Raw genomic sequence first — 25,577 nt, 5'->3', positions numbered from 1 at the left:
CATGTGGCCCCCTCCAGCAATGAAGAATCTCCCTCATGTTTTAAATATCCCGGACTTTTCTATCTCTGATTTCTTGATTTAGATTTTAAAGGCTCATGTGTTTAGGTCAGACCCACCCAGATAATCTCCCTTTCCTAAAGTCAACTGTACCATATAACAAAATCTAATCATCAGACTGAAATCACAGTCACAGTCCCAGAAATTATACAGAGCATGTAAAACACATGACATGAAATTTGGGGATAACCTAGAATTCTATCTCCTACTCATTTCAGTAAATGTTTGAAAAATTGCCTATTGCATAACACTTTCAATCATTTTAAAAGGTTACCTTTTTTAAGTTTTGAAGAAATCATAAGTAATCACGATTAGAAATCTAACAAGTAATTATATCACTAATGTCTAATATTTATACAAGGGAAATACAACATATTTATGGAAGTCTAAGTTTCTAAAGAAAACACAGATGAAGTTAAGCTATCATTTATTCAACTGCTCAGGTTTTCTCAGAAACACTTTATTCTCCTGTTTGGTTCTGTACTTCCGTATATGTAATCTCAAAATCCAACAATTTCTTCTCATTTAATTCCAGTGTATGACAAGAAATATCATGCAATTTAAAAATCCTATGGATAATTTTGCAATAAACTTCTACTCAAAGGGTATCCCACAAAGGAGAAGTTTAATCACATGTAACCCTAGGATACACAGTTAAATAAAGATTATCAAACTCCATGAATTCTCTTAGTAAAAATAACTATCTCATGTCCTATTTTTAAAGGATCTCTCATTTTCACTCATTATTTCCTAAATTATGAACAAATCTCCACATTATGACATGTTTGCAAAAATCAAAGAGCACATGCGAAACTGGCCACTAATGAGCACCCAACATGTGGTGGGTACTTGTACAGGAACATTACAAATAATTTCATTAATCTTTGTAAACTTGCTATAAATATTAATTATTTTGTACTTATTTTACTGATGAAGAAACTGAGGCAGGGAGAAGGCAACTCATGTGCACAAAAAGCACATGGTAAGAACTTGCTCAAACCAGAATACAAAACCTGGTTTTTCAAGCTCCAAAGCCTGGTCTTTTCCAAAGTACACTATATTGTGTCTCATAAGATGTACATGGGTCAAATGGGAACAAAGGGAAATGAAGCAGTTGTAACCCAATGCATCTGGAAAGAGGGCTCTTGCATTTAATATGCCTTCATCTATTCGCCTTTCATATACTTATCCCTTCTTCATGTACCATATTCCTTCAATATCACTTATAATAAGCTTAGCATGGTGGAAATTTAGATGAACAATTGCATCACTGTATTACTAATTTTACAGATAACCCAAGTACCAATGTACTATGTACCAAGAAATGCTGAGATTATCTATCTAGATCACATGATCTTCTTATCTCCTTCTCATTAGCTATTCTCCAGCATAATAATACCAAAAGCTCTGATTCACACAGTAAGGGAGTAAAATCAGTAGTGAGAGTAAAAGATTCTGGCTTTAATTCACAACGCCCTAATAGATTTTCTGCTAACCACTGTACTGTGCTTTCTGATCCTTCATGTCTAAACCTATTTTCAAGTCTGGATACATGTCAAAGTCAGGTTGAACAAGAAATGCAATAATGAGAACACTTAAACAAACAGAAGAATGAAACTGCGCACCATCCTTCCCCTTCCAGAGGTACTTATCCAGAGGCTAATGATTACACAAATGTAACAAATAATGACCTCCTCCTCCAAAGTATACATATACTCATTGACCCCACCTTTGTTAGATTTGAAGGTGCTTAATTCCTGATTGATGAGACTCTGGAGAAAGACTCTTGAGAAAATTATATTGAATAGAACATCCATGCCATCACAAAATAATTAGGTGACCAAAGGCAAGTAATTGGTCTGTGGCTCTCATTTCCTTGCTTGTAAGGTAGGGGTCATCAATTTATGTATCTCATGGGAGTGATAATGAGTATTAAATGATATGTAAAGTAATTAGCATGGCACCTCAATCTCAAAACCTGTTAGAAATTATAATTTAGTATGATTCCATTATCTTATAACTTTTCATTAATAGCCTCTGCAAGACAACTGAAAAAATGTAAATGGTTTGTGTGAAACTAATAATAGTTTTGCAAAATCTCAAAATAGAGAGACATTTTAGGCTTATGCTTCTCAGTCTTTTAAAATACATCTTTATAGTTTTTGTTTTTATCTCTATCATGTGCATCTAGTGACTCTTCCAAAACTTTTGTTGTGGGGTTAGAAGGCAGTGCCGTAAGCATTACAGACAACTGAAACCATAGAGCCTTTGTTCATGATCACTGCTCAGATGGTCTGAAATGCAGTAACAGCAAGAGCTACTGAATTAGTTCATTTTACTATATTAAATCCAAGTTCAACCCAATGGTTCTAATTTTATGTACTACTGAATTTAAGGTTCAGCAGACCAATTTGACCCACCTATCAAGCAACAAACATTGTTTCTGAAAAGGATGACTCATTGTTAGCAATGTCAGAAGTCTAAATCACTAAAATATATAGACAAAATTGATTGTTGAATGTCAAAAATGTTTCTGAGAACCCAAAATAAGTAGCTCTCCAAAGTACAGATATGTCTGTTTTTACATACATGAGTGTTGGATTCACATACATAATCAATTGACAAATGGTGAATTCTACATACTGTGCCAGGCACTAAGGACACAGTAGCAAACCATACATGGTCTCTGTTCCTCACCTATCTAACTCCATTCTCCCTGGCAATTACTGTCACAGAGGTTGAAATTTCAGACTAACACTATCTCTTTTTAAATATCTTCAACTGGAACTATCTCTTCACAGCACAAATGGCAAAGCTCTTTATTCCTGGGAGCTTGGGATAAAGAGCATACAGCACTGACTTCTAACACCAAGAAAAGAGAAGGTATATAAAGTTGATTATATCCAGAAAAGCGTTGTTATTAACATCATATCTTCATAATAATTTTATATAATAGTTAACTTCATAAATATTCTATGCATGCTACAGACAAAACACAGTTGCAGAATTATATATCTTAAAATGAGATATGACCTGTGCCACCAAACAGTTTGTATAATCAGTCACTATGGAAGATGACTTGCACCCTGAGAAATGGGTTCTACCTGCCAAGTGTGGTAGTCATTAAGCTACTTGCAAAATATTGCTAGTTCTTCTACTTCTGAGTAAATGGTAGGGTTGCACTTCCCTGTCCCCTTGAAGTTAAACATGTTTATATGGCTTCCTTTGAACGATGGACTGTGGGCAGAGGGACTTTGTGTCACATATGGGCAGAAACTTTAAATGACAGTGTGCACCTAGCTACATCTTTCCCTTGGACACAGTGGCTAGCAATGTTTTAGATAGTGGAGGTCCATCAACCTGAGACCATAAGTGAGGAAGACATAAAAGAGAGCTCATTCCTACATGCCATCCAACCTCAGTGGACAAGGTTGGATTGTGAGCAAGATACATGAGAGAGAGATAAAACTGGATAGTTATTACTGAAACATAAGTCAGTTAATTCTGACTAATCCAATCACTAAACAAAAGTAGGACTCTGACCTTATAACACTGATAGCCAGCTCAGAACAATGGGGGACAAAGGTCTCTCTTTGAGGTTTTAAGGAAAATGCTAACTAGACTCATCTGGTAACAGACCAATCTTACTATACACATATATTTTTCCCTTTTAACTTAAGAGTTCAAATAAAGAACTATGAGAGAAAGAAGAAAGAAACCATCATTTTTAACCAGAACCTTGAAAACAGATGACTCAGTCCAGTGTTTGGACCACGTGCATCAGAATCAAGAACATTTGATGAAATATAGTTCTGGGACCAAACCAAATCTGAATGAGTCTTTGAAGATTTGTTAAATTTGCACTTAACAAGTTTCCTGACTGATTTTTTCATACCTTTTATGAGAAGTATTGGTTTAGGGCCAGAGACTGCAAACTAATACTCAAGTGTGATTTGTTTGGGAAGCACAGAATGTGTTTACTTTGATTTAAATGAAAATTGGTTGACCTTTAAGGCTTAAGAAAACTTTCTATAAAAATGGAGATCTTCAACAACTTTTGAAAAATAATTGGAATATTTGGCAACTCTGATTTTAAACACTTATATGGCAGTAATCAGATAAAACTCGACATCCTTCATACAAGAAATGTGCTCTCCAGTTCTTCAATCTCCATTATGCTCCACTCATTCCTTTATTTGTTCTGCCCATGGAGAGCATTTGAGTTTGGGCCCTTTTGTTCTGGCTCTTGAAGGCTATGTTACACAGACTGGAGATTCCACTCTGGAAACTGGGAAAGAAGAAAGCTATTAAAGATGTTGAGCAAAATAACTACATAATCAAATCTAACTAAAAGTTAGAAATCTGGCAATATGGAAGATACGGTAGGGCTAGGTTAATATACTCAAACGTTTCCTTGGGGCAGCACAATATTTCCTGGTCAAGCAATTTACTCAACTGAGTGACATACACTGGATGGATCTCTGGCTAAATCTAAAGGGCACACCCCTGTAATCAGGGAAGCTATTACCAAATTTCAATGAGCTACTGTCATCGGGAATTTCAGCTTGGGGTCACCAGATTTGTCATCTTTAAAAGAGAAGACAGAAGTTCACATTTTATTGGATTCCAAATGTTTTAAGTTAATTATTTATTTAAAAACAAGAATAGGCCAATACATTATGTTGATACCTGTGTATTAGAGGATGGAGAGTAGAAGCAAGAAACTGGATAGGAGTGAAGAGAATTTGAAATTTTATTTTCAGATGGAGTTTTAGTTATTGTAGCTTAACAAATACAGATACCATTAGCCATGCAAGAGAACTACAGGCTGAAAAAACAGTTTTAGGTGGCAGAATTATGAGTTTAGTTCCTAGAAACTTAATTTGAGAAATCCATGTATGAAAGGGCATGGTTCATCATTTGTCTATCTATTCAACATATATGATTACTGTTATATCCTAACAATATTACATATAGTATTGTGGATAAATCAACAGGCAAAGAGTCATAAATCTTTGTATTTAGAGATCTTAGATTCCAATGGGTGTATGATAGAAATACAAAACTGCATGTTAGAGTTATATTAAATATAGTAATGGGAGATTTGTTCCAAAGGAAATGTGCGTATTTAAGTGGATGGTAGTCATTTAAGGCTTCTAGATGGTAGTGACATCTAATCTAAAACCTAAAAATAGGAAAATGTGGTTCCTAATAGAAGCAATAGTCTACATAATGACTCGCAGGCTAGTGGTCCGAAGTCTATTTTTAAATTTTACTAAAACATAAAAAATGAAATTAATTCAGTGAATCTGGACCACCACAAACAAAATTAGTGACAAGTAGTAAGAGATGGAGCCAAAAAGAGTGAACAGAGGCCATTGGCTACATGAGCTACCTTAAGTGCCCTGAATCATGAAAGTAGTGGATAATCATAGAAAGGAGTTCATCTGAACAATAATAAGCAAAGCAGAAAAAAAAAAAAAAGCATCCGGGATAGAAATTAAAATTTGTGAATAAACTACATATAGGTTAATATTTAAGGTCATGAAATTGAATTAAACTGTTTTGGGAAAATCATTAAAGTAAAAGGTAAGAATTAAAAGTATAGAACATTGGAATGCACCCATATACTTCAGAAGAGAGAAGATAAAGAGAAGCCAAAGGAAAAAAAAAAAACCTGATAAAGAATAGTAGAGGGGGAAAAGAAAATAAAACAGGAAAGAGGAGTATCAAGTGGAGATAGATCTATGAAGTCCGGACAGAGAATTTGAAGAGATGTTGCCATTCACATACCATGTATAAAGAATATAGAGCAACATTTAGAAACATAAACAGCTGAGAAATATAATTTAATGCATTTATTACTATCTTACTTACACCAGTCACTTCCTAATCAAACCTTATTCAGGTTTAAAAGAAGCTCTTAATTGGGATTTTCATGCAATGGGAGCACCTAATTTTGTACAAACTCCTAGTTGCTAGGAGTCAGAAAACCAAAGCAGCCTTTGTGTCCTTCCAGGCTGGACAGACTTTAGAGGTTTGCAGCCTTATTCTGCTAGCTTGTATTCAACTCTATACTCTGTCTATTTCTCTACAAAGAAAAAATTGGTTTAGATTTCTGTTCCAAGAATGCTATTTTCTACTCTATTTGCCTTGAAACAAGCCACACACACACACACACACACACACACACACTCTCACACACTCACAAAACCACAGGAGAAATTTTAGATCGAAGGGGCATTGTAGGTTATTGAACTACAGTCCCCTCATACTCATGTTCCAGAAACTGAGTCACAGAGATAATACTGGTCCATAGTCACACAGCTTTTACACAAAAAAAATTTATATACAAACTAGCATTTGTTTTGTACTCTAGCACACAGCTTTGCCGTCACAAAATCCTCTGATCAAATTAAAGGCTCTTTCTCTTCTTAGCAAGTCTGTAAAATTAAAGTACAATATTTTTCACCAATTCAGGATCCTCTAGATTTATAAAGTGGTCTTTGTCAGGCTCTGATACAAATCATATATAATATTGTTTTAAAGAACATCACCCTTTTTATCTCTCCAAAGGGAAAATTTAGAACATGTTAAATAGAACATAAAATAATTTAAATTGAGAGTACTATTATATTTCTGCCAAAACTTTATGTGTGGTAATTTTTTTATCATAATACCATATTCAGATTTAAATTAGTTATTTTTATAATCAATTTTTTATGCAGATTTTGTTCAAAACCTTCATTTCGATTTTTTCTTTCCACAACTCATTAACTGCAGTATCCAATACAGTTTTTATAAAGCAAGGTTCAAATATTACTGAGCATTATTGCAGACTAGTTTTAATTTTTTCTACATACCTATATACAGATATAGATATTTTTTTTACTCATAGAGGATGATATAAGTAAAGTGCAGTCATGACTGGATAGAGAAATTGTATTTAATATTACGCATCATATCCACCTAAATTAAGGATCAGTCTTATATTTACCAACAATTTTGTAAAAGTATAAGAAATAAATGTGTTTATGATTATACTCTGCTAAAAATAAAGTTTATCACCACCAACATTTAGAAATAAAAATTATAAATCTCTAAGTGTCAAAAAGTTGATATCATAATAATATTTAGTGAGCACTTAAAGGGCCCCTTCTCTTCACTACATTATATTCTTTATGAATTTCCCCTGGGGTTGTACAACATGGTAGCCTGAGCTAATCACTTCCTTGCGGCACAAAGTGTGGCGCACAGAACAGCAGCACTGGCATCACCTAGGAGATTGTTAGAAATGCAGCATCTTGAGTTCCACATAAATGTATTGAATCAACATATGCATGTTAATAAATCACCAACCAGGTTATTCATATGCACACTTTACAAAGCGGGAAATGGAGGCACAGAGAGAATAAGTAACTTTTCTGTTAGAGAGTTAACAGATGTGACAGGCATTGCCAGTAGCTTACTGATCAAATACATCCTCCTCCTTTCTAATAAATCCAATTTTATTTAGGGCAGAAATGTGCCCAATGCCAAGCAGGACACTAATTTCCCCAGATGTCCTCCTAGCTGAAAAGAGCTATGAAGGTAAAGGCAGAAATCAGCTGCAAGTGCCTGGAAGTCTTATTTTTCTGACATAAGGAACAGATGATTCCATTCCTTCCTTTTATTCTGGCCTTAATCATAGATAGGATAGTTGGAGCTGCAGCAGTCATCTTGAGATCATGAAGTGACAAGCATAAAGAGAAGGAAACACTAAGGAAGGTGATGAAAAAAATAAAGAGTCTATGTTATTTAAGCCACCTTTTTAAAGAACTCAGTTAGTGCTAGGAGCTACCAATCTGTAAAATTCTTGTTTGTGAGAAAAATTAACCCCCACTGAAGTCACTGTAGGTGGAATTTCCTATTACACTCAGGCAAACACATCCCTAACTGATGAAGGCTACTATGATAATTCTTCTCTTACCTATATTTGATAATTTTATTCCAATGCTAGAGAGCAAAGTTTCCTGTTTCCAATTGGCATTAAATTTGCAGTATAAAAAGTCACTTGAGATTATTATATCCTTTTCCAATGTCTTCCAACAGAAGTATGTAAAGTGTTACACCACCCTCTCTAAGCGGGTGGGGAAAATTACAGATATAAGAGGCCACAAACTGTTCCCTAAAGGGAAGGGATTTGATGAAGAGACATCTGCTTTCACCCCGCTAACTTTCAGATCCAGTCACTTTAATGTGCACCTGCCCAATTTCCTTGTGTTGATAGATTTTGTTTAACATCCCAGCTGTTCCAATGCAGTGGCAACACAGTCAGAAATTGCAGCTGCCCCCTGGAACTGGTGGCAGTCAGATATCTGAGGCTGAGATGACTGTATTAGAAGCTGTCACCAAAAATGACAAAGACCAGAATGGATGTGGTAGCAGCTAAAAAAGAATGGCAAACGCAGTCAACATCTGTGTAATAAGCATATGAATGTAAATGTCCTCATCCTGAGTCAGCAACTGTATTCCATGGAACTTTTCATCACCCCTATATTTCACAGATCATAATGTAAATCCTAAATGACCCTCCCTGTTAAAGATAATTATTGTGCCATCAATTTGGCAGCAGCCAAAAATACCTCCTAGAACCCTGCAGATTATCAGGGAAGCTTGAAGGAATGAAAGTTGAAATGAATCTGTTACAGCATGAATATTCTCCTCACTACTACATTGTCTTTTCTCCCTTAAGAGTTCAGATAACTGTTATTCTGATGTATGTACCTGAATAATAAGAAGTCAACTTACGACATTTAATCTTTTTAAATGGTGACATATTTTAATATAATTATTACTAATAGCATGGTTCTATATATGGTTTTCTTGTTAGTTATCTCTGATCCTGCAACTCTATAATTGCCACTAAGCCAAAACTACTCAAAATGATAAAAGGATCCTCAGTTTTAATTACTGTTGTCTTAGAAATCCTCTGCTTCCTTAGAAGTGACTCTACATTAACTCTAATTCTTTTATAATATTTTTACAATGTAAGCCTGCCCCATTTAGTCTCTTAAGATTCTGAAGTTTCTTTTACTCGAATATGTGTTGGACAATTCTTTTGCAATTCTACTAAGCACGAATCATCAGTTTCCCACTTTTTGCTTCAGTGATTACCCTTACATGCCCTAGATAACTAATTAAATCTATCCTCCCATATTCCCCCCTACCTGACCTGAACACCAGCCTTGCAATTCCATTTTCTTTTAATTAGGAAGTACTCTCTTGTGGTATCCAAATTTTAATCTTCTTTGCAAACCTAAGTAGCATTTTAGCCCACTATTTTTTTCTTGAAAATTTTGAAGAGTTCCTCTATATAATCACAGTAACAACAATGAATTTGATATGTTTACCCTGATTCTCTGACTATTGCTAACTTATGGAATTCTATTGTAATGACCCTTAAAAATGCATGTAATTGAAAAAATTTGAACTCTCCAACCAAAAAATCCTAGTAACTCAGCATCTTTTGCTACAAAATCTAAAATCTTCACAAGTAATTAAGAGTAAACAGGAAATCTTCCATCACTTTCTAAAAGTCCCCCGTGACATTTGTCTTCCTCCTCTAAACTCCTCCAGTTCAAGTCTGGAGTTATCTTCTGTCCTGGAAAGTTTTTAACATAACTAATTCTAAAAGCATCCGATCCTTTTGCCAACTTAATGGAAACCAAATGCCTACACAATACTTACTAAAATATGTTAGGTCCCATTAAAAAACATAATCTAAATAATGTATTTTGTAATACTACTTGGAGACATTTATAATTTTTATCCCTTCAACTTTCCTTAACCTTGAGATGTAACTCTACTCCTCTGCTCATAAACAAAATCCAATTGTACTACCCATTATATTGAAATACTCATGTATTTCAGTATATACCTGAAATATTCATGAAGTTATTAGACTTTGCTACATCTCCACCAAACATTTAAAAATATTATGACCTTATTTTTAGTATATTTTTGATGGATACTATATGCATATTTATATATATCAGAAGGAACATCTTACTTTGTATGATGTTTTAAATCAAATTATTAATGCCCTAATTAATCACATTCTCTAAGAAAACGATATGCTTCTATACAAAAAAAAGGCATAACACATATCCCCGAAACATTTTGCATTCACTCCCCTAATAAGCTTGTGACAATCTGAATGTTAATAAAAATATTTATTAAATCGCAGAATACTATTAAAAAAATTATGTGAAACTATTTTTACCTTTTAACATGTTTTAATACTGAAATAAACAACAAGAAATATAGAGAAGGTGAAATAGATTTAACTCATATATCAAATTAAGATTACACCTTAAAAAGGTACTATTGTACAAAAAACACAAAGATACCAAAACTACCACTAACGCTAATTACTTAAACTGCAAAATCTAGTGGAGAATTTGAAGGGATCTGTATATGGTGATAAGTTGATATCCCTAATTTGATGAGCTTCTGTATATAATCATTTAATATTTAAACATTAATTTTAGTTTTATAATACCTTATTTGTAAATGATAAGATCTGTACCTCATGGGTTGAGGGTATTTTAACTGAAAAACAAAAATTTCCAGAATTCTGTGTTAACAACACTAAAAATTTAGAAGAAATAAACATAATTCTCATCACATAACTCTTCAAAAGTTTTTCATTTTGCTGTTCATGTCTAGTTTTCTTTCTTTCACCTGTAGCTCAAAACAAGTTTTTCTAAAGAAGGTAACAGAATAGTATACGAAGTTTCTATTGGAATTGACACTGTCTTAGTACTTTTGGGAATGCCACACTTAAACACCCTCGATATCCCTGCTACAGACATAGAAAAATGTGCTCACTGAGTCTTACTCTCTTCTGTAGATATCATAATTCTCTGTCTCACAGTAAATATACCAGAAATCACTCTTCCCTTTATGACAGAATACTTAAAGTTCAATAAAGAAAACACAGAGTGTTTATACACAATTCTTTTTTTTTTTTTTTTTTGAGACGGAGTCTCGCTCTGTCGCCCGGGCTGGAGTGCAGTGGCTGGATCTCAGCTCACTGCAAGCTCCGCCTTCCGGGTTCCCGCCATTCTCCTGCCTCAGCCTCCCGAGTAGCTGGGACTACAGGCGCCGCCACCTCGCCCGGCTATTTTTTTGTATTTTTTACTAGAGACGGGGTTTCACCGTGTTAGCCAGGATGGACTCGATCTCCTGACCTCGTGATCCGCCCGTCTCGGCCTCCCAAAGTGCTGGGATTACAGGCTTGAGCCACCGCGCCCGGCCTTATACACAATTCTTAATTAAGAAGAGAAAGAAGAAACCAGTGCCTACAACACATGAAAGCCAGAACAAGCCAAAATATGGTGTGATATGAATTTATGCAGACTGGGTCTTGTTCATGATAGTATTTCTAGCATTTAAAATAGTACCCAGCAAATCCTAAGCCCTTAGTAAGAAACAGTTGAATGAATGAGTTATACTTACAGCTACAAAACTTGGCTAACTCCAGTTAAATGGTACAAGCAAAAATCATTTCCTACTTCTCTAAACTTCAATAGAATGTTCTTATAATGGACCATGTGTTGTGTGGTTTCAAGCTATTTTGAGAATGACAGGGTATATGCCTCATCTCCCCCTGAGAGACTCCATTTCCAGGAAGACCAACACCACACCTTGTATGTCTTTCTATCCTGCAGAGTACAGTGGCTGGCATATCACACACTTTCAATACACATTTTAAGGAACAAAATACTAGAATAATTTAATTTGACTCTTTCTGTGTTAACACATTGAGAAGTAATGAATTGTTTACTGGCCAATCTGTTCATTTCACTATCTTCACTACCAATATAGATTTCTACAAGGTGATTTATCTGTAGCAATCAAAATAGAACACTAAAACAAATGGATCAGTCATGCTTATGGTCCAATTTATCCACTGTGTATTAAGGGGGAGAGAAAGAAAAACTTTGACTGCATCTGAGCTGAAGTGCTACAGGCAAAAAATACAGTGAGTGAGGCATGCTTGTGCCTGAAACAACCTAAATAAGCATCCCTCAAAATTATGACTAAGGACAACACCTTTGCAATAGTGATGGTTGAAAAAACCAACTGCTATTAACCAAAAATGTTTTCAGATGAAAACAAAGTCCTAGTGTTAGTTCATTAAAACATGGGTAGTGGCCAGGCACAATGGGTCATGCCTATTATCCCAGCACTTTGGGAGGCCAAAGTGGGAGGATCACTTGAAACCAAGAGTTCAAGACCAGACATACTGAGACCCTGTGTCTACAAAAAAATTTAAAAATTAGCTGGGTGCAGTGGCACACACCTGCGGTCCTAGCTACTCAGGGGACTGAGGAAGGAGGATCACTTGAACCTGGGAGGTGGAGGCCACAGTGGGCTAAGACTGAGTCCACGGGATTCCAGCCTGGGCAACATAGCAAGATTCTGTCTCAAAAAAAAAAAATAGGTAATATTCTCTGGGCCATGCACTTTACTGACATCACCTTAAACTTTGCCTGACACTTGCTGTATGGAGAGAAAGTGCTACTATCTAATATAATGCATACAGTGCTCTCATATATTCAGTCTGTCTTTTCTATAAAACAATCACATGCTATCTATCTGGTTAAAACAACCAACTGAGACAAAATTCTGCAAAACTACCTCACCGTAATTACTTCCTAAGAAGTCTGTCTTAGTCCCATTCTGCAACAAGGAGTGGGCAGGCAACACACAGTGTTAGTGAGGGTGTGCAGAAACACTAAGATGCTTGTTAGTCATGCCTCAAAATATTAAAAAGCATCACACAAAGCTGTAGTTAACATTAATATGTTTCTAGTTTAACCTAGCATGCACTGTGTTAAAGCCCATCAGCATGGTATTCTCATGCCATATGGAGAGAAGTGGGATAGCCCCCAGACACAATTCAAGAAACTGACTTTGAAAGCTGTGTCCACAAGTCTCCAGCCTCCCCAATGGCATCCCACTTCAGGCAGCCATTACAAGTTTCATGCCTCCCACAAAGTAAATTTAAATAAATAGGAAGTGACAAACTACTTGATATCAGTCATTACACACTTGTGTGAAATCATCCCAATTTATTTTCATTTTCTCACTCATGAAATAATAAAATGCAGTGTTCCCTGTAACCTTTAGGCAGTCTAGTGGGTGGCTCTCTTGCGGAGCATGAAAGGGCTCTGAAATCTTCTTATGCAGAAGGCTTATTCTGAAGGTTATCCTACTCAGTGAACTTTAGGAGACCCCAGGAATCTGAGTCTGAAAGGCAGTGAGACTAGATTCTCAGCTGCCTCATGCTTCTGAAGGAGCATCAGCCTTGACTGCAGCTGCCTGATTGAGGAGAATGCCAAACGTCACAGCTTTTCAAAGAAGCAGAAGCTTTAACATCTGGAGTTTACTCTGCCTTCATCTGAGACTAGAACTACTTAACAGCTCTGCTCAATCTCTTCTTTCCAACCATCTTGCAACCTACCTTTCCCTATCTTCCCCTCGCCTCCTCAGTTTTATATACTGAGATCTCAAAACACTTTTGGCATGTTCTCTCCCTCTTGATGTCTCCACCCCCATAATCATAAAGATAAGTATGATGTGATCAAGCATTAGGATATATACTCTAAAGTTTCAAGACTCAGAGGTTTTGCTGTTGAAGTGTCTGGTACATCCCAGGTTAGGGTGGTGACTATGCTTTTAATTGTATGATGTGTCCCTAAAATCATCATTTATATCATATGATGAGCTTATATTCTGTAAATACACCTTTGCTTCTATAGGCAAATTCATTATCTTGAATTAATGATGCCAAATTTTTATATGTCATGATAGTAATCATGAAAGATAAATACATCATCTTTTTCATTGGTTTTGTTTTCAAGGATTTTGTTCATGTACAAAGATGTGCCCACAATAAGACTGAATGCATAAGAAACACACAAATAACTTCTTTCTTTAAAGCTGGATCCTGTGTGCTCCAAGTTTATCGTGTTTCAGAAGTCAAAGCTTTTATAAATTAAATGTGACATGGGTTGATATATTCTATTTCATTTCTAGTAGAAGTGGTAGTAGAACCAAAAATAACGATAATAATTTCTACATGTATTGAGTTCTTACTCTGCTTGCCAGCCACTGTCCAAAGGGATTAGATGTAAAAAGTAAAATAAGCCCTCAAAAAACCAATAAGCCTTGTAATTTTACAAATGAAGAAACCAAAGCAAGGAGAGATTAAGCAATGTGCTGAAAGTTATATAAGTATATACAATAGGAACAGAATTCAAAAGCAGGCACTGATCTTAACCATTACTTTATGAAGTAATACAATGCTCTTTTGAGGTCAGAATTCCTCTTAGGTTCTGGGAAAGATCAGATTTTTTGGTATTAACTTTTTCCCACTCAATAGCTTCTATTTCATTTTTTGTAAATTTGAGGAGTAATAACATCAACGGAAATATTTTATCATATATCTCTCCACAGCCTGAGGATAAATATCCAAGAGTGAAGTTGAAAACCGACCATCAGACACTAAGTCTGTGTTCAGACCTCACGTTTTTCATGGTTTTTAAGCATAAAGCATCTTCAAGGTTTCAGAGTATAAAACAAAAGTACCAGATTGGGGGAGGGTGGTTCTAACTAGCCAACCTCCTCAAAACAGCTTTTCAATGTGCAGTTAAGCATGGTACTCAATCTAGATTTTCCAGGCTGAATCTATAATTTAGATTCCAAGGCTTGTCATAGCTAATAGTTGTTACTCTTGAGCATGTGGATGTCAGCTTTCATAAATATATGAGGCCTGTCTTCGCATTCAGTTTTCCAATGACCTTATAAAATTGGCCCCAAAAAACAAATGTTGCTCCTTTTATTCATTTAACAGTGTGAAAGCCTCCTCTGAAATATAAAAATCCATGGGAGGTACCCCAACTTGTTAGTTCTAATGACTAAATTGAAGACAAAGAGAAGACTTGATACAGTTATTAGTTCTGGCTAATCTGCATCTACGGTCTTGTTAGATAAGATTTTGAGGCAATGCCATGTCAAGTTTTCAGGCCCACAATGAAGTGAGACTACCAAACGCATAAGACCTACCAATATTTTCTTGACATGTTTTTCAAATAATATTACTTTCTAACATAATATTCTCCTTGAAGAATTCTTCTCTGCTATACCTAAAAATACTAATACCTATCAATTTTATGTCACATTGCACTTTCTTAAGAATTTCAATGTTCTTGAGCCATATACTATCCCTGTGAGATATAAATAGAATAAGTGGAACTCCTCCTCCCACTTCACAGATGAGTAAATTAAGTCATAGATAGGAAAAATGAATCACTCAAAATCACACAGTTAGTTTGTGGCAGAATCACAGGTACTGTAAGTCAGGAGTTTAAGTAATTGGTATAATAATTATCTCAATTCACCAAGAAATCAACTTAAAATATGTTGGTGTTAATAGTGAGAGGTTGGTATAGTAATTAAATAATCATTCCATTGATTTTGGTGTAGTAATTAAATAATTATTCCATTGATTTTAAGGATGAGGTAAACTCTATAGTTGATCATTTTCATGGTGGCACATTGAAAACAAAAATGAAATCAACTAAAAAAATGGAAAGTCATTCAAGAGATATCTTGTTGAGTGCTCACTATGTGCCAGGCACGGTTCCAGATGCTTAGGATAGATATATCAGTGAATCAAGCTACTAAACAAGCAAAAAATCCCTGAGCTCATAGAGCATACATTCTAGCAAAAGAGATAAAAATGTGCAATTAATATAATGGCAATAAATAAATTATATATGTATATATATTTGTATATGTATAGTGCTAAAGAAGCACAAACAAAAAATGAAATTGGGCAAAGAGGATCAGGATTGCTGATGGGTAGACAGGTTGGAGTTTCATTAGGTTGGTCAGCGTTGACCTCATTGAGAAGAGGAGACCAGTGGATACACCAGGGAAGAGAAGACAACCAGAGAAAAGGCTCCACAGAGTATCCCAGTGTGTTCAAAGAGCAGGAAGGAAGCCAATGTGACTGAAGCAATGTTAGCAAGAGAGAGAGTTGTGTGAGGTGAGGTTAAAGAAAGAGTGGGGAGAAAAACTTTGCAAGGCCTTGCAGGCTACCTCAAGAAATTCAGCTTTTATTCTGAATGAATAGGACACCATTGCAAGGATCTGAGCTGTTGAGGGGCATGCTCTGACTTAAAATTTTAAAGGGATCTATTATTAATCATTAAATACCTTAAGATATTTTACTCAATATATTATATAATTTTTGTCATATAAATGAATCACAATGGACTGTCCTCCGCTTAGAATAAAATTCTATTATTCCCATTTTCCCAAAGAAAATATCCAGGCTCAAAATGTCTAGAATAAGAGCTGGTAATGATAGAGCCAGGTGAAAAGAACATTTTTTCTAACTCATAGTTCAAAACTAGTTCCTCTTTTCTATGTACTCATTTATGTCATAGTTATAAAGGAAAGAAAATAGTAACTGAGATTAATTAACTAGATTATTGATCAATAGAGAAGTTCAGTTTGAGACATTAAAGTCGAATTGAGCCCATTTTTCCCTTATTATTCATTTCTGGAAAATAATGATACAGGTAATTTCCCTGAGCTTTCTATTTGAAATGACATGTGTGCATTCAGACTAAAAATGTTGGATACAGAAGTAATCATGATAATAATTTAAACTTGCAACAGTACATTTAGAAAGTTCTTCAAAGTCTTTTAGCTATTATCATTTATTAACTGTCCACTAAATGCCAGTCTCTATGCTAAATTCATGGCATATGTCATATTTAAAATTCATAAAAAATTTAAGAATGTCATTAGAAATCCTGTTTCACAGATGACAAATATAGATCCAGAGAGACTAGGGATTGAAAGGTCACACAACTGTTTAGCCCCAGAGCCAGGATTTTGCTAAATCTCCAGTCTAAAGCAGGGTTCTCTTCATTAAGTCACACTGCTCTTCTGCAGAGCGATACTCAACTTACAACCTCAACATTCCTAACTAAAGGGTCAGCCAGATATAGGTAGTCCCATTTTCCAGACAACGAGCTGATCACAGAAAAGTTAATCAAGCATCAACATTTATTTTATGACCACAATATGCAAATCAATATTTAGTTGCTGAGAAAAGAGGATTTATTTTACAATATCTTGACTCAATGAGCTTCAAATCTTAATAAGGTAACAAGAGAAACATAAAATGGTAATATATCATACAAGATAGCATATAATATGTACCAGTAGACATAGTGCCAATGACTGGTTAAAAAAAATTAAGAGAAAATTTAATCTGGGTGCTTCAATTCAGTTAAGAAAGATCTTTACTAAAAAAGACTAGTGTTAAGATGATTTTCATAGGAAAGGTAGGGTTTAGATCAGCAGAGGGGATGAGGAAAAAATGATTCCAGTCAGAGGAGATCATATGACTAAAAGCCAAGGGAATAGATGAGAATGAATTATCAAGAGAAAATAAATAGATGTGTTTGAAGGGCAGGAAGAATGGGAGGTGGGGTAAAGTGGTAAATGAAACCAGAGAAGTAGCCTGCGGAAATCCTTGTTAAATTAGCAATCTAAGGGAGGAGAGAAAGAATTGATATCATTGAACTGCCAATATGTAGCATATGCTTTGTGTACAGTTTTTGTTTATATAACCAACTCAACAACTCTAAAGGTAACTATATCACAGCCACAGAAACAGGTGATATGGCCAAGGCACAGCTCTGGGTGTGAATGGAGCAGAATTCCAGTCTAGACCTGTCTTCCTCCAAGGAATATGTTCCTTCCACTATCCCTCACCACCATCTACCAAAGGAAATGGGAAGCCACCGTTGGCACTCGATCAAGAGAAGAGAGTGACATATGAAAAGGAGTATAAAGCTAAAAGAAGACTGACCTGACTGTGAGATATTAGCATATGTTCAATATCAGAGGATTGAGGAAGGAAGAGAATAACTCAAGAAAAGCCACTTAGTGTATTGTATTAACCCAACTAACAAGGTAACATAAATCTCTATTTGAATGAAAGCATTGGAAATAAAAAGGATGCAAGATTTTACAAAAGAAATATAAGGAGATCAGTGGCAATACCTAAGTCCTCAAACAGGTAGTTTCTACTACCGAACCGTATACCCAGAGGATAAATACTCCTCTTAAAAATTCAAAGAGACAAAGGCTACAGGCTAACTTGGATATTTTAAAATTTGACAGCAGATGATTTATTTTAAAATAATACAATCTATGCCTTAGGAAAAAAAATCTGCCTTAGTGCAGACTACCTCTTAAACCACGATTGTGAATTATGAGAGCCTTACTTCTTACTTACTAGGCTTACTTCTCTTATACAAGTTTGGTCAATAGTTCATTGTCACAAATGTTAACATGGATAGTAATCCTTATATTCATGTTTATTAGGCATATTAATTACTAATCAGATATTCTTTTCTTTTTTATTTTTCCTATTAGAAACTAAGCATATATTAAGCAACTGAATCCTTCCTTCAGGATACAATGTGTCATGTCTGTGAACATTATTCCTCTCTGAGATTTCTCTTTTAAAATGTAAGATATCACTCAGGGATTCAAGTAAAAAAACTAATAGAAATTAAATGACATATTATTGAACCGGTTGGGCCTCTTCCAACTTTTTTCTTACCCATGGACAATCCAAACCATATAGTTGACAAATATATATATATACATAAATCTTTTCCAGCAACTAAAGATTGCAAAGTCACCAAAACTTGCAATAACCAGATTAACTATATAAATCTTCGATTACTATCAACTGTTCAACTAATTTGTCTTGATTTTGAATTAATTGTGAGACCAAATACCTTAATGATTATGAAACAAACAAGTGATAATTGTAATCATTAAAGTTTAACATATTACCCAAGCCAAATTTTCTTTCACTTTTTGAGTAAAAATACATTTTTCTGAATAGAAAACTAATGTTTAAATTTGAAATCAAACTGTGCCACAATCTAAAAATTTAGACTTATGTCTAATGTATATCGGAAGTGTCTTTGAAAGTTTCAAGAACAACAAACTTGTGCGTATTTTAGAAATATCACATGCAAGTGTAAAGAAGCATCATCATAGAATGCTAAAAAGTGTATTTGTTAAAATACAACCACTATATTCTTATATTTTTTATGTTCCTTATTTCTGTGTATTTGAGCTGATATGAAAATATGATCAAAGGAAGTAAATATACTTTCTTTACATATGAAATATACTTTCATATGTATATCTGCTCAATAGTACTAGATTTTAACATACTCTAAGTGTAAGAAAGTTAGCCATTTAAAATAAGTTAATTTAAAAACTATTCATGCAGAAAGTCTGGGCTCCATATAACTTTAGTCATTCTATGAAAGATATGTTAAATACATTATGTATGTATAAAAGGAATCACAGATAATGTTTTTTCATATATCTTACTTTCTATTTTCTATAATTTTATATACACAGTGATGCATTCATATATAAAATGTATTAAAATAGGAATATTACCCTTAACTTTTAAAGGCATTATTTTATGAGAGTTTTAAAAAAGGAAAACTATTTTTACCTCCCAGTCCTGGTCTAAGCCGATTATCGTAACCATCCAGAAGTCTGTCAAGAATTCTTGTAAAGATGGTAATGTTATTTTTAGCCTCATCTTCTTGGATGTTAGCCAGCACCAACCTAAACAGATAATTTTAAAAGCTTATATATATACATACGTGTGTTTTGCAAATGCCAACCTGCTTTTCTTCCTTAATTTAAATTTTAACACTCCCTGGGCTATTAGTACCACCCGTTTTCCTCCTTTTTTTTTTTTTTTTTTTTTGTTTAACTTCTATAAATACTGGTATGTCTGCAAACAAGGTAAACATGAAATTGAAATAGATTCTAAACAGTAGATTATCAGAAGTTTGATGTTAACATTATTTGAGATTCTTATCCCTTTAACATTTCATGTGGACTATTCATTTTCTTTCTAAACCCATCTCCTGTGATATATTATGATTGTAGATTAACACATGCAAACACTATTAGCATTGCTATTCTATAGTTAGAAAATCCCAGTAATCAGACTCGTGAAATAACTGTTTTCAATATTAATTGGGAAATAAATTGCTTTTTGAAGGTAAATACATTTTCTATCTCTCTCATAAGAGTCTTTCTTTTTTGTATGTCTTTTTCTCTTTTAAAACAGGATTTTTTCCTTACTTTGAGCATACCTCCACCCAATGGCCAAGTGCAATATAGACATCAGGGAAACTCCACTGGCTATGTGCCAGGCTCCATGTAGCCAGGAGGTGGAGGTGGGCTCTGAAAGCATCAGCAACACATACACAGCTGCAGAGATCCTTAGAGCCTAGTTCTTCCTGATTGGCCTCTGAGAAGAGCAATATTGTAAAGATTAAAATGCCTAGTTATTTTGTTTTGGTGATAAATTTGTAGAAAGAACAAATGGTCTCAAAATATCACCGGAAAAGCTTTAGAAATTGTGATTTTCTCCATTATTTCTCCATCATAAAGCCAAACCCTGATTCTATCACATACAGTAATTTGTTGCAGAAGCAACTAAATGTATAAAACAGAATGTCCATTTTCATTGTCTTTTTTGTCCTCAGAATGAATCAGATATTTAAATTACTGGCCCCAAAAAGGAATCATTTATATAATAGAATACAAGACTGGCATAAGCATTACTGGTCAAATATAGAACAGAAAACTAGTTGAGAGAAATATGGTTAAACACTAAGATTTTCAATGATTATTAATTGATCATGGATTGTCCACTCTTTTAAAATAAAAGTAATATGTAATTACATTCTGATCAAGGCACATTGTATAAAATATTATCAAAAGTGTCCATTTGCATTTAAATAACAGAGCTAGTAGCTATAAGTAGTCACAATACATCAAAAACTGGTAACCAACCTCAAACAAATATTGTCTTAAGAGCAGAGAAAATATTAAAATATTGAAATGAAGATAAACATCTACAAATTAAATAAGTGTATCACTTTATACCCTCTAGCCTCAAAAGTTTCTGTATTGCCTACTTAGTAGCTAATTTTAAAACCAATAAGTAAGATTTTCATAAAGTTCCACATAGAGCTTTTCGCTTGAAAGTGTTTTTTAATCACATTTTGTATTTTCTTTCTCAAATCAATATGCAGTCATTAAATTAGTAGATATTTTCCAAATAAAAACAAGGCTTTACGAGATAGATGGTGTCTCAATTCTAAGAAATGTTTTCATACTTTGAGCATTACTCGGACAATAAAATAAAAAGTTAAAAGATAAATAAAGATATAATAAAGACTTACTGGTTTTTTAAAAATAAATAGTTACAAGAACATTCTTATAAAACTTGTATCTCAGGTCTTCTGATATTATGAGAATCATATCCTAAAGGCATTAAAGAAAAAATGCCCACTGATGATGAAAATCAGGAAAGACTACAAATAAAATGAAGTTACTGAAAGCAATAAAAATTAATTTCATGTTTTTATAGCATAGGCAAATGAAAATTCATTACATATTTTAAATCAGTACTCCTGATTGTAAGCATTTGAGAAAAAAATCTTAATAATGCAAAAAGTTGATGATTAATAAATCTAGCTTTTGTTTTATTGTTTGTGATTGTGAAGTTGCATTCTACCTCCACCTAGAGGTTTAAGACTCACACATCATTTGGGTTTTCTATGGTGACTAAAGGAACCATACCATTAAAAAAAAGAAGAAGAAGAAAAGAAAAAGGAGAAAAAAAAAATAGTTAACACTCAAATCACTTAGCTGGTACTTTTCTGTCAGCTTGAAGGAAAACTTGACTTCCTTACGGTATCCTGGTGTTATATTATAAGTGCCTATACTTAATTACTTCAATTCCTTGTAGGAATATGCCATTGAAAGGATTTTCTTTTCTTCTGTGAATGTTCTGCATGGAAAATGCTTCTGTTTGCTTTTGGATCTTATCACTAAGAACGAGAAGCAGTGAAGTTTTTATAATCTACTACTTCATAGTTCACTTTCCCCATACACCCCCTTTCTGAGAAATAATTCTTTAAAACACCCTTGATTTTCAAAAGCATTAATGGCATACAGAGAAACACATCTTTACCCTGAATTAAAATAGTGAAATACAATAAATATCTCACCTGGCAGGGTCCCACACCAAGAAAACAAAAAGCAGCAACTGCATGTTGTAGATGTTCAATTTCGTCTTCATCACCGCTGCTCGTTACAAAGCCATGAAAGGAAAAACAAAATACACTTAAAATTGCCTTCAGTTCCACTATCCAAGTAACCCCAAAGAATATCCTTTTAGTTAGGGATTCGTGTGAAAGCTACGGAGATTACTTCCTGGACTGTGTGTGGGACTTGATGATTGAGAGAAGATTTCTTTTTTATCGACCTCCACCCCCACCCTTTTCCTTTCTCCTTCTTTCTTTTTTCTTTCTTTTCTTTCTTTTTTTTAACAGCAAGATGACCAAGTAATCAGACTTCTCTCTGCCAGGAATGTCCCCCAACCTCATCGTCGCAAACAGTTTTGCGCACACATGTAATAATAACACCCTGGACTTTAAATTGACATAGCAGCTGGAAAGGGAATGGGTTGGAGGGGAGGGGAGGAAAGGAGAGGAGAGATGGGTACTTTCACGCCACAACCCCCTCAACCAAGACCACCTCCGCAACCACAGCGGGAAAAGCTAGGGGCAGGCAGCCCACTTTTGCAATTATTCTTTTCATTACAGTGAACTGCAGTCCTCACGTTTTCGTTTCTTCACTCCCCTTAACAAAATAAAATAAAATAACATCCCTCCTTGCCCACCCACGGTTGCCCAAGACCAAGTCTTGGAGGCAGCCGGGTTCGGATCAAGTGCTGCGAAACGACGCGTTTGACAGCTGCTCCGGAGCCAACCATCACAATAAGAGAAGGAGCTTGAGGCTCAGGCAGCAAACACCAGCCAGGCAGGCAGTGGTAATCACAGTGTGCAAAGTTGAAGACTATAAAAGAGCTAGGCTAACGTGCTGCCGGGCAGGTGTCCTGGATTTTATTGTAGTTGCAAATATGCTTCTGGTGATAAGTATCGAAATTATTTTTTAAGTGCGCTGGGGAGGAGGGAGGTGCGGGAATTGAGCCTCCTCCGTTTCCAGGGAGCCTCTGAAAGTGGGGTGGGGGAGATGAGGCATGCACGCGAGGCAAAGACAAACAGGAAAGGGTCTCTATCAGGACCAACGTCTGCGACCCTACCTGAAACAGCAAGCAGAATTCGGTGTTTTCTTCCTTTTGCCCTGATCTTGACGAGATAGGAAACTTGAGAGAGAGAGAGAGAGAGAGAGAGAGAGAGAGAGAGAGAGAGAGAGACCGAGACTGCAGCAGCCAAGCGAGCGTGGAGCGATGGGCTGGTGGAAGCCGGAGAGGAGCGCTAGGAGCGGCGGCGGCGGCGCGAGGTGTAGAGGGAGGCAAAGGCGTTCGTAGTGGCGGTATGGGCGGAGGAGGAGGAAGAGGAGGAGGAGGAAGAGGAGGAGGGGGGAAAACGATGACAGGAGCTGGGGCGGAGGGGGGGGGGGAAATTGGGGGGACGCAGGCGGAGGCGCGGTGCGCGCCGGCGGTGGCGGGCACGAGCCCCGCGCCTGGAGGAGGAGGAGTCAGGCCGGGTAGCAGGGCTAAGGAGGTTCCCGGGAACGCAGGAACCCCCCCCTACACACCCACTCCCCCGCCTCGATCCCTGGTAACTGACCGTCGCCCGCCTGGCACTAGCAGCGGCGCAGACCCGGGCGGCGTCGGGCGCCCGGGTGCGCTCGGAGCGCAGCTCCCCTCGCCCACGCCGCGCCGGCGGAACGGAGCCCACGCGCCGCCCCGGGCTGCTCCCCGAGGTCGCGTTCTGGGGCTCCCGAGAGCCCCCAAGGTTCCTGGCAGGGCTGCTGGTGGGTGTTGGTGTGAAGTCGGAAATGCAGTGTGGCTGTGATGCCCTAGATCCCTGGGGCCGCGCCCTGCCGCCCGTCCCCCAACATCACCCTGCTGTGGAGCGACGTGGCTGCTAAGAGGTAAAGAGGTTCCGCTCCCGCTGGAGGGCAAGGGGACTAATCACGCCTTTACTTAGTCATCAGCGCATCCATGCAGGACCAAGTTCAAAGCATGTTGCGTGAAATCAGACAGCAGGAAGTTTCTTTGATTTCCTGAACCCTCCTGATATATCATTCATTCCTTCACACTCCTGCAATCAAGACTGATTTCCCCTGAAAGCTCTAGAGCTGGAGAATTCCCTTGAGCCAGTCAGTAAAGTCCATTTGCAGATTACACACACACCTTGGGAAACCTCCCGCTCACTTCCAGCAATCCTTTTCCAACCTCTTTTCACAGGCGCCCTCCCTAGCAGGTGATCAAACTCAATCAACCGCTCCAAAAGTTTACATTACCCCGAGCAAAAAGGGACCTGCTGTGTTTCTACTACCTCTGCAACTCATTCCCCAGGGGGAGGAAAGGTAACAAGGTTTGAGGTTTTCCCCCTTTAGGGCTTTTCACTGGCAAAGGGACTTGGAATTCCAGTCCCATCTTACACTTTCAGCACTGTGTGTTTGATCTATCTTATTTCTGTTCTATTTTATATGAGGTGACAAAATCCAAACGTGCAACTTGAACAGAAAAAAAAAAAAAGAGAGAGAGAGACATTTTCCTTTTTGTACTGCACATAAGACAGAATGTTATGCACATTCTACTAAGGCAAAGCAGAGTCAGTGTTTATCTCCTCCAGAAGTTGTTATAAACGTTAGACACTTTAAAGGAAAAAAAAAGAGAGAGAGAGAGAGTTAAGTATGCTGATATGTTTCTGTCATTTTACATTCAGAGTCAATATGTGCCAAACACTTCAATTTTGTTAGTTATGCACCAAAAATTCAGATGTTTTTCCTAGATGGAGCAGTTTTTCTAACAGGCACTGCTAATCTACAGTAAATTTTAGCTTTGCTTTGAAGATTATGGGAGGAGAGTAAAACCTTTACATTGTAAATATTTCCAGCTGTTCTTCTTAACCTATTAATCACCACTTTCTGGATGAGCATTTAATATGTTACAACCTAAACAAACATTTACTCTCTTATTTAGCTTGCTCTGTGAAGAATGGAACACCACCCAGCTCTCTCCTCCATCATTAATATTCCTTTCCTGACTTGCCCATTGCAGAGCCTAATTGAAATTCACAAAGATAAAAAGCATGCCATTTAAAACCTTGCAACCAGAGAACCTTAAGTGTCTTATACTTGGCATGAACAGTCCACTTCCTACTGTATTTTCCTATTTTCTATTTCTGTGAGTCAATCTTCATTAAGATCTCTATCACTTCTCCATTTATATTATTAATAAATTGTTGATATTTTGATAATGAAAGTTAAGTAGTGTATGGTTCTTCCCAGCCTTAATTGCTATTCTCCAACAAAATTTTTCTTTAATGAATGTCATAATTTTG

At 36.1% G+C, this 25,577-nt stretch overlaps 1 protein-coding gene across 4 annotated transcripts in view; it reads right to left on the bottom strand.

Moving 5' to 3' along the window:
- GABRA2 (gamma-aminobutyric acid type A receptor subunit alpha2) overlaps positions 1–24,460 on the bottom strand; it is a 159,982-nt gene extending 135,522 nt beyond the window's left edge. The window contains exons 1-3 of one of the 4 annotated variants that reach the window (XM_073012428.1): positions 23,853–24,460; positions 22,266–22,341; positions 19,682–19,797 (exon numbers count right to left, since the gene is read on the bottom strand). In XM_073012428.1, coding sequence (XP_072868529.1) covers positions 19,682–19,797; positions 22,266–22,336 — 187 coding nt within the window. In that variant the 5' untranslated portion in view covers positions 22,337–22,341; positions 23,853–24,460. Of the gene's footprint in view, positions 1–19,681; positions 19,798–22,265; positions 22,345–23,362; positions 23,627–23,852 lie in introns of those variants that run through there. The other 3 variants (XM_038008564.2, XM_073012427.1, XM_073012429.1) reach the window with 3 other exon arrangements.
- Positions 24,461–25,577: the final 1,117 nt, after the last annotated feature.

The sequence above is a fragment of the Chlorocebus sabaeus genome, chromosome 27 (assembly GCF_047675955.1).
Source record: "Chlorocebus sabaeus isolate Y175 chromosome 27, mChlSab1.0.hap1, whole genome shotgun sequence".
Lineage (NCBI taxonomy): Eukaryota > Metazoa > Chordata > Mammalia > Primates > Cercopithecidae > Chlorocebus > Chlorocebus sabaeus.
This window is presented reverse-complemented; position numbering and strand designations above follow the sequence as displayed.